The sequence below is a fragment of the Dasypus novemcinctus genome, chromosome X (assembly GCF_030445035.2).
Source record: "Dasypus novemcinctus isolate mDasNov1 chromosome X, mDasNov1.1.hap2, whole genome shotgun sequence".
NCBI lineage: Eukaryota > Metazoa > Chordata > Mammalia > Cingulata > Dasypodidae > Dasypus > Dasypus novemcinctus.
Genome location: NC_080704.1, coordinates 109,102,848 through 109,112,671, shown reverse-complemented (window position 1 = coordinate 109,112,671; position 9,824 = coordinate 109,102,848). Strand labels below are relative to the sequence as shown.

At 47.5% G+C, this 9,824-nt stretch overlaps 1 protein-coding gene and 1 non-coding gene across 4 annotated transcripts; both read right to left on the bottom strand.

Annotated features, from left to right (window-relative positions):
* Nucleotides 1–374: 374 nt before the first annotated feature.
* On the bottom strand, nucleotides 375–6,086 carry GPRASP2 (G protein-coupled receptor associated sorting protein 2). Of its 3 annotated transcripts, XM_058291281.1 has the most exons (5): nucleotides 5,586–6,086; nucleotides 4,931–5,021; nucleotides 4,318–4,385; nucleotides 3,973–4,051; nucleotides 375–3,654 (listed from the first exon to the last, which is right to left on the bottom strand). In XM_058291281.1, the coding sequence occupies exon 5, from the start codon at nucleotides 3,333–3,335 to the stop codon at nucleotides 717–719; it is 2,619 nt and encodes an 872-aa protein (XP_058147264.1). In that variant the 5' UTR covers nucleotides 3,336–3,654; nucleotides 3,973–4,051; nucleotides 4,318–4,385; nucleotides 4,931–5,021; nucleotides 5,586–6,086; the 3' UTR covers nucleotides 375–716. The 3 variants fall into 3 exon arrangements, with proteins under 3 accessions (XP_058147264.1, XP_058147265.1, XP_071069311.1); XM_058291282.2 differs by lacking the exon at nucleotides 4,931–5,021 and having other exon boundaries at nucleotides 5,586–5,755; XM_071213210.1 differs by lacking the exon at nucleotides 5,586–6,086 and having other exon boundaries at nucleotides 4,931–5,294.
* Nucleotides 6,087–9,026: 2,940 nt separating this feature from the next.
* On the bottom strand, nucleotides 9,027–9,160 carry LOC111766975 (small nucleolar RNA SNORA2/SNORA34 family). The gene has a single exon (XR_002798883.1). It is a non-coding gene; the product is annotated as a small nucleolar RNA SNORA2/SNORA34 family (small nucleolar RNA).
* Between the last annotated feature and the right edge of the window lie 664 nt (nucleotides 9,161–9,824).

Genomic DNA, 9,824 nt, shown 5'->3' with positions numbered 1-9,824 from the left:
ATCACGCCCGCCCACTTTCAGAAATAACGTAATGACTCATCTGATCCTATCCTTCACTGACCAATTTAAATGTGCATCTTTTCTCTGCAGCATCCCCACAAGTATTCTCTGCCTTGTTAAACTGCAAGAAGAATGGCGCCACCCACATGGAGCGATGACACAAGATGACGCAACAAAAAGAAACACAGATTCCCGAGCCGCTGACAACAGAAGCGGACAAATAAGACGCAGCAGATACAGAGAACAGACAACCAGGGTGGGAGGGAAGGGGATTTCCCAATAAACATATGTTTGCCATAGTACTAATGATCTGTGTTTGTGAGCACAATTTGCTGCACCTGACCTATAAATTGAAAAATGATCATTCCTGCCAATTGTGACAGAGAACTTTATTGAAAACACCAATAGACTCTGATAGAGAACCATGTTAATACAACGAATAGAAGTGTAGCTTGCTTAGGTGACTAAGTTCACTGGGAGCTCAATACAAAAAATATGCGATCTGAACAGCAAGACAAATATCAACAAATGCATTTTCAGTTCTAATTTTCATTTGGCATCCACACAATGATCCAGTTAAACCAAGACTTGGACAAAGCTAAGAACATTAAAAATACAAGTTACCACATAACACCAGACTGTGAAAACCAAAGCACTACTCAGGACTCTTTGGGAACATAAGGCTGATCAGAGGCAGGTGGTTAATCCAAGTAACCTTATTGTCCCACCTCAGGATCATTTTGATTGTCTATTTGGATTTGTAGTTCCTTAGCTAACTTCTCAAATTCATGAAATGCAGAAATAAGTGGTTCAAGACTGAAATCATCATCAATTAAGGACATCACTCCCTTTTTTATATTATTACTCATATTCTGAAATATTTTAATAACAATTTGAATATTATCATTTGATTCTTCTATGTTAAAGAGACCTATAAATATCGATAAAGCTTTGGCACTGAATAGCTTGTTTGCCATGATAGGATTTTCAGACAAATTCAGTAACATTTTCAGAACATGGAACTTTGTTCTTCTATTGCCTGTGGTTAGTAAGGAGAGAAACTCTGACATATAATTGGCAACCAGGGTGTGATAGTCAGTAGTAGTAGTGAAATGTCTAACCATCCTTATTCCAAGCATCTGCTCAGGGGAATCCAAGCTATGAATAAAGGTTTCCTCACATACCTGGCATATGAAAGTCTCAATCATATTTAGATTTGGATAAGGTGGAGCCATGGTAATCATGTTTTCCAAAAAGCTGGTCCTAACTCGGGAGGAGGGATAATTGAGCAAGGTTTCAATAAGCGAGACAACACCTGAGTCCCGAATGAAATCTCGGGTAAACTGAGAAGCACTTCTCGTACCCATTGCAATTTTAGATATTTCATGAATAAAAGGATCCCGAATTTTGTCCATTAATAAAAGGAGTTCTTCAAACTCTTCAGAACCAATTCTAAGCTCACATTGTATGCAGCTGCAAGACCAACTCTCAGGCTCTGCACTCCCCTTGGCCTTGAGATGCTCTCGAATCTCCCTGACTGACCGGTATGAAGAATCATATTGAAATGGGAACACAGGGCCAGGCTGGTTAGGCTGAAGCAAAGATTCCTGCTCTTCCCCTTCTGGACTTACTTCTACATTCGTTGGCTTTTCGCCAAATATTTCAGAAAATACAGACTCTGCTTCTTCAGGAACTCTAAAAGAGCTTGTGGATGGAAAGCCAACCCCATGACAAGGAATAGGCTTAAATTCAACAGTGACCTCCTCCCAGCTTTGGGGCCTGGATGATGCATTAATTTCCTGCTCAGCCAAATCTCTGAACCTGCAACCAACCTTGTACACAGGAGTTGGATTTAAGTCAAAGGAAGGCTCATCTCTGTCCCAGAACCAGGTTCCAAATAGGGCCTCTTCTTCAGACTCTGGCCTGGTTTCTTCTCCTGCCCCAGCACCCATACCTGTCTCTTCCTCAGTCCATAACAAGGATGGGGCAACAGCCCCCTCCTCAGAACCTGGCCTGGATTCACATATGGCCACAGCCCCAGCCTCCAAAGTAGTTTCTTTCTCACCCCAAAACCAGGACCCAATAATGACCTCCTCCTCACACCTGGGATCTTGTTTAACCCTATCCCAGTTATTAACATCTTTCAGGGCCATAGGTTTCCAGTTGGTTTTAGGCTCTTCCTTGTCTCTGAGCCTGAATCTATTATTGGCCGCTTCTCCAGACAAAAACCATGACTCCTTATAGAAATCATCTTCAGTTCCTGATTCAAAACAGTCCTCTCTCTTTGTTCTGGGCTTGGACTTGATATTTGCCTCTTCCCTGGCTCTGGGCCTAGACAAAGAATTGCTATTTTTTCCAGCCCACAAGCAATATGCATTGCCAGCCTCTTCCTCAGAACCAGAACCAGAATCAATATAGGGTTCTTGCTTCATCTTGGGCCTGGACCTGGTATTACTCTGTTGCTTAGCCCTGTGCCTGGACCTAGTACTTGCCTCATCTTTTGGCCATGATCTGATAGGGGTTTCTTCTCCCGCCCCCAAAAAAGACACTCCTGAGGTTTCATCTGCTGACCAGAATCCAGACTCATTTGTGGTCTCCTCTTGGGGTTTTGGACTGGGATAGCACCAAGATCCCATATTAGTCTCCACCCCTGACCCAAACCAGGGTTGGATTCCTGCTTGGGACTGGACTTTGGGGCCATGAAGAACCTCAACCTCCACATTTCCCAGTTCTCTATCCATACACAAAGAATTAGTTTTAGCAGCTGGCCCAGACTCAGAACCAACCATTGGCCAGGGCAAGACATTGGAATGGGTAATTCCCTCTGTCTTCAACCTCTCCTCAGCCCCAGGCTCAATCTGGGCCCAAGTCTGGGTTTCATCCTTAGAATGAGTCCCAAGTATTGCCTTAACCTCAGTCTTAGGACGTGCCCCAGCCACAGTCACTGCCATGGCCTCAGTCATAGGATATGCCCTAGCTACTGCCGCAAACTCAGATTTAGGCCGTGCCCCAGCCACTGTAATGGCCTCAGATTTAGGCCTTGCCCCAGCCATTGCCATGCCCTCAGTTTTGGGCCGTGCCCCAGCCAGTGCCATGTCCTCGGTTTTGAGCTGTGCCTCAGTCACTGACTTAGCCTCAGTTTTGGGCTGTGCCCTTTCCATTGTATTGACCTCATTTTTGGACCTTGCTGCAGTCATTACCTGGGCCTGGGACCTAACCTTGGGTCTGACCACCAAAGGGACATCGACCTCTCTCTCAGCTCCATCCCCAACCACTTCTCCAGTCTTGATTTCAGATTTAGCCTGGGTTCCAGCCTCAATCTCGGCCCCAGTCATGGTCCAACTTACAGAGGAAGCAGTTATATAGCACTATCCAACGCTCAGCCTTGGGCACAGATCTATCAAAGGGTTTGTATCCTCAAACTCTAATCCTTCAGTGATTCTGACTATAAATTTGGAAGCAAGGATTAGAGTCAATTGCCAGTCCTGCAGTCAGTAAGCCTCGCTCCCAAGCAAGCCTCCGCCAATAAAGCAGTATACAGAGGAGGCACAACCAAGCTCTGGAGAATGGATGGATCTTGGGTGTGCGTTGACCTGCTGAGGGTGGTGGTTGGCAGCAACTCCACTACCACCAGGGCTGCCACAGGAGGTGGATCTAGGGAGGGAGAAAAGAAATGGGCTTTGAGTCTCTTCCAATTATGTCACCCCATGCAGAAACTCACCCAAGGGAGACTGGACACTGAAAGCTCGGTGAGACAGTGGGCCTACTAAAAACAGTCCCTGAACCCTCATTTCAGCCATGCACCTTACAACTGGAGCAGCCAAGCTACCTTGCCTGCTACAAAACAGGTGCCAGAAAGGTGGGAAAGCAGCTTGGCAATGGGAGAGGCCCTCAGATTGGACCCTGACCATTATGGGAAACATGCTGGCTTACACAACCCCACCCCAAATGTCAACCCACTCTCACACCAACCTGCACTGAACTGGTGCAATTTCCCTCTCCTTTCCTGGCTTTCAGCAGTGTCAAGTCCACAGCAGACCAGCCGGCAATTCTATGGACAAGTAAAGAAACAAGAGAGAATGGAGAAGGAGTCTGTGGTAGGCAGGCACACACCCTAGGCCCTGATGGAAATACCTCCCTTTCCATTCAGTGGTCCAATTTGTCCAACTTTCCCATCTTCTTGTCCCACTCACAGGCCAACCTACCCCTACCCCAATATTTGTAAAATTCCCTGCATGAAATGGATGAGAGACGCAATGGCAGTATGGAGATATGGCAATATGGAAATCTCTACAATTGTTATCTCCTTTCACGAACCTCCAGAGATCTGCACCAGTTTCCTCCTCCTTCCCTTCTTTGCAGAACTGACCAATCCTAAAAGAGACCTAGGGACAAAGAGAAGTAAAAGTTAAAGACAGGAGACAGAGGTATCAACTGTGGGCTTGGTGAACAAACCAATACCCAAGATCGGAGTCCCCATATTATCTGTCTTTCGACATTTAGGGTCTTGTTGGAAAAACATTCTCCATCGCTACTTTAGGCCCTCTGTGTCAGGCGTCTGGTTCTGGAGATGATAACCTCCCCCTCTTCCCATTACTCCCTTCTCCAATTTCTGAGATTCACCACTAGGTGGAACACAACCTGCGTGCTGCGCAGCATAAATTGGGGGAAGGGCGCCTGAATATTCTGGAAAGCAAGTTGGAATGAGGTACCATAGTATTATCCCCTTCTCAACCCCACCTCCAATGCCTAATTGTTTCTTCCCCGAATTTGGGGGAGCGGGGTTACAAGTCCCTAGAACACTGACAGAGAGGGAAATATTAGGAGGTGCCCCTGCATCGCCTGGACCTCCTCTAGGTACAGTCACCACAACCCACTTGAGGACCTCCAGCAGTCGCAGCCCATGGCCCATTGCCAAGTTCCCACACACCTTCAGAAATCCAGGCCATTTTCCGGCTCCTGCGTTTCCTCCAGCCTCTCTTCTACAGATGTATACAGTAGTTTCGCAGACTCCGCTAGACCTACCGCGCAGACAGGAGACTCTGGCATCAACCCAGCGTACACGGAAAGAAACACGGCCAAGGAGGGCTGGAAAGAAAAGCGCCCAAGCCGCGGGGCCCCACAGGCCCCTCCCAAAAATCAGGGCCGGAGTGGCTAAGGAGAACACTCCTCCAGCCGACTCCACGCAAGGCTCTGACGCCAACCACCGCCCCTGGCGGCCTCTCCCCGCGCCCCCCGCCCCCCAGAGCCTCTCCGCCATTGCTCCCTCAGCAGCCTCTCTGCAGCCTTCTCCCAGCACAGACGCGGCCTGGCCGGGCGAGGGCGCCTGGAAGCCTGGCTGGGGAGCGGGTAGCGCGGTTCCTTCCAGAGGCCCCGGGAGAATCTCCCTGACCACCCCTCCGCCCTCAGCCCGGGCCTCGTCGATCTCCGCATCCTCAGCGTCAGGGCTTCCCGGCCGCTGAGCACCTCTCTCGAGCCGGGCCGCCTCCTCTCCTTGCCAGGCTGCCACGCTCTGAGGGGCACGCCGTCAGCGTTCAACAGGGGCGACCACCTCTCCCCCCCCCGTCCCCTTCGCCCGCACTTGCCTCTACTGGCCCAGAGCCCAGCTCGTCGGCCTCCCCCTCCTCGCAGAGGGCCTCCCCCTCCTCTCAGAGCGCCTCCCGCGGAGTCCCGCCGCTCTCAGCAGAGCGCGGTCACAATCGCAGAGGCGCTCCAGTCTCCTACGCTGCAGCACCAAATCCGGCAGGGGCTGCGCAAGAGTGCGACGCGAAAGGCTCGCGGCGAGGGTGTCGGGAAGGGGGCGGAGGGATACGGCACGAATGGGCTCGACGCCCCCTCCCAGGCCCACCGTAGTCCCGACCCAGGGGTGGGCGGGGCCGAGAGGGAGGCGGGTTAGCGCCAGCATGCCGCAGTCTGCGCGTCCCCTTACGTGGCGACCACCGCCATGTTTCTGCCCCTGGGATACCATACGCGGGAATGGCGGGCGGCTGGGGGTGGGAGCAGGATCTGGAGGTCGGGAAGAGCCGTGCCTCCCAGAGCAGCGGATGAACACCGAAACCCCGCTTGTTGTGTCTGGTAGCGTGTGTGTGTGCTGTGCTCCCTCCTGCTTTATACCTCCCCACCTCCCCAGCCCCATGCAGCCCAGCATCCTTCCAGGACGCTGACTGGGGGCGGGGAGTCCGGAAGGCAAGCTGAGGGGAGAGGCGACTCAAGGCAGACCACCCCGGACGTCTTGGGGGTGGTCGCTCCCATGTTGTCCTGGCATCGCTTCAGTAGGACAGGAAGAGGAGGAGGGAAGGTAGATCTGCCCTTAAGGGAAGTGTGGGAGATGGGGGTGGGCATAGAGGTGGTGTGCGGTCCCTCCCATAAAGGCCTCTCCACTGCCCTGCTTCTCAAAGAGTGGAGACCTAGACTTCTAACTCTGGGAAACAATCCACTCCTGTCTGCACCAAGTGTCATTCTTTCTGCCACACTGCTTTTTTCTCATCATTCCAAGTGGTATGTTGCCTTGGTGTTATAGGGTCACCAGTTGCCCAGGAAATAGGCCGCATGAGATCATACAGTCTTTTTTCTCTGTCTCCCCCAGTCAGTCTCAGGCACCAGGCGTGGCCTGTCCTGACGCCTCTTCCACTGTTTTCTCTCACAGAGTTTCCCTTCCCAGTCACATCTAGCCCTCATGATTGGTGGCAGTGTGAAAATATGGCAGTAATGTAAAGGTGCTTGGATCTCAGGCCTTTGTGGTACCCACCAGTTTAAATTCCCAGGTCAATTTCTGGGGGAATTCCCTCCATTCACATACAGAAGCAGCTCTTCTGATTCATCTTCCCTTTCTCTCTTCCCCCATACCTGCTGTACCTCACATAATATACAGGAGAACATGCAAAATAGCATATCCCTTCCCTGTGATGCATTTAAGATTACATGATATAATCAGGAATCTCCTGGTATCAGGCATATTTGAAAGACTACAGGGGAAGTCTTGCAAAAGTTCAGTGTGGGCGGGTTGGGGAAGCTTCATGATTCATACGTTTGAAGGGAGGCAAGGGGAGTGCTGGTGGTCAGATATCCCTGGAGTGTGTCTGGAAAACTAACTAGTAAGATGGGCCCAGTAGAACTCTACTGGCAGTAGATCCTGAGAGCCTCAAGGAGAGAACTCAAGCTCTGTTAGAGGATTGATTCAAGACACACCTGGTAAACTTGTGAAGAGACCTGACACAAGACTCTTTTCAGGTTATGAGGTGGGGCTGCTGCAAGAGAATTTATCCTGAGGGATAACAGAGCCAGGCACAATGAACTCAACTCAGGAACAAACCCTTGTCATTAGGGTAGTACAGCTATTCTAATGGCAGCATTGGTAATGGGACTCCTGTTTGTGCCTGTGCCAAGTTGTGCCTTCAACTATATGTCTACCATACTTCTATACCATAGGCAGGGTTATAAGAAATTCCATAGAAAAATATTTGTTTCATAATAAAGTCTTTAACACTCTAGTGGGCAAATCATCCCATTAATAAAGCACCACAAAAAAGAGCAAAATTTCCTCCTCACCATCATCTCCTCAGAATTAAGACTAGTACCCAGCTGTGACATCATGAGGTCTCTGGGTATTGGGCATGCTACAGAATATTATAGGGAACTAATGGAGAGGGTTTAGTGCCTCACAGTAAAGCTTAGAATGATAACAACATATGGAAGAATCATGTGAATACCGTTGAAGTTAATTACATGTTAAGTGCCCCTTGAGGACTTCTAGAACTACAGGGGCTAGTAAGCAGAGGTAACTAGCTTCTTAGAGAGAAACCCTCCTGAATTCCCACATTGCCAGCAGATATTAGTGATTAATGGAATGTCGAAATACATTTTCAAAATCAAAAGTAATTTTATTCTCCATAGACTTACCAACAGTCTCTTCAAAACAATCTAGGCCTTTTCTAGCAAACATCTCAAAAATACACCTTACACAATTATAAAACCATTCCAGCATTTTTGGTAATGCAACAGACTGTACCCCACTCTCCTGGTACCAAATTCTGTATTAGTCTGTGAAAGGGATACTGATGCAAAGTACCAGAAATCTGTTGGCTTTGTAAAAGGTATTTATTTAGAGTAAAAGCTTACAGTTTCAAGGCCCTAAACAGTCCAACTCAAGGTTGCTTTCTCACCAAAGTCAGAAGCCACATGTTGAAGCAAGATGGCAGGAAATCTCTTCCTGGTCTCTCCTTCCTGGGCTTCCTCTTCCACTTAAGGCTCCATGGCCCAGCTCCTTTCCAATCTTAGCTGTAGGCTGGCAGAATGCTTTCCTTTCAGGGCTTCCTGTATCAATCTTGACTCTCTCCCAATGTCAGCTGCAAACTATTAGGCAAATGTCTTATCTCTATTCCTGAGGCCCAAGGATCAAAGATGACAGAGCTCTCCCTCTTCCAGTGTGTTGTCTTGAGTGAGTGTACATTTATATGAGCCCTCCAATGTTGCAGGGCTCAACCTGAGTCACACTTACTGACATGGTTGAATCAAAGCCCTAATCTTAACAGGTAATTTAATCAAGGGCTTCTCACGAAATTTAGTACGATCAAAAGGTATCAAACCCAGAGGAATAGATTAGTTTACAAACATTATCTTTCTTTTCTGGGATTCAACAAAAAATAATCTCAAACTATCATGTCCCTCAAAATTTGGTTTTATGTTTGATTATAGCATTCAGTAGCTCAGAAGAAAAACAAAGTAATCTGGATTGCTCTTTTTTAGTGAGAAGTCAGAAATACTTGTTTGAAAAATAGGGAATTTCAAATCTGCCAAGTCAAATGATTTCTATAATAAACTATCACTTGAAAGAAGCGGGTTCTGGCTCCCCATCTGAAGTAAATGCTCCACTTTGAGAAACGGTATGGAAGCTTTCTCAGAATTTCAAAATCCCTGATATCCGCTCATCTTCAGCCATCTGCATCTGACCTTATTCTTGTCAATTAGAGTCAGAATCCAGTACTTATAGCATTCCTGAGCCTCTACCAAATGGGGTGAGAGCTGTATGGTGTCTCTTCAAATGAAATGGACATTCTCTGCTGAGATTCTAGGACTGCCAACAGACTACAGGAAGTCGTCTTTGGGCTTCTACTTGAAACCAACAGCTATAATATAATTGCTGGCCTTCAGTCAGGGCCTGACTTCTCCTCTTCTTATGGAGCAAATAATTATAAAGTGGGTCCACAGAACTCACCATATCTTGATCAGATAATTACTCCATCCAACCCAATATACCCTACCTCCTAAAAAAAAACTGTTTAAGAATTCAGTTCCAAGAAAGAGACTAAATTAGAACAGATTATCCACCTGATCTTAAGAAACCATCAGAACTATATCAAAATTTTCATCCATTTTACCTTGATTTTCTCAAAATGTCTAGGACTCCAAAATAATCCACCTTATTACCAGCTTATTACTGACTCTTAGTAGATTTTTTATCCCTCTACACAGACAAAGGTTTATGGCAAGATATAGTTTTCTTGATGTTTCTCCATGAGCGATGTGGAAATGGCATTTTTCATTCATCATTATACTGAGGAGCCCCAGATTTATGAGAGGTCTACTATCAGGCTTCACAGCTTGCAAAGGAATTGGGATTTGTTATCCCACCTAAATAACCAAGGAACTAAAACCAACTAAGTTCACAGGGTTCAGCAGATGATCTCACAACAAAAATTGGTTTCTGTGCTGAGCCTTCTACTCTGAGTTACTATTTCATTTTTTTCTGTTTGTTTGCCTAGTTATAATTATTTTTTCCTGTATTATTCAGCCAAAGGGGTGTGGATACAAGCACCACAAATCTG

What these genes read in the sequence shown, in the direction of transcription:
- GPRASP2 (XM_058291281.1), bottom strand. Translation starts at nt 3,335, where the DNA reads ATGACTGGGGCCGAGATTGAGGCTGGAACCCAGGCTAAATCTGAAATC.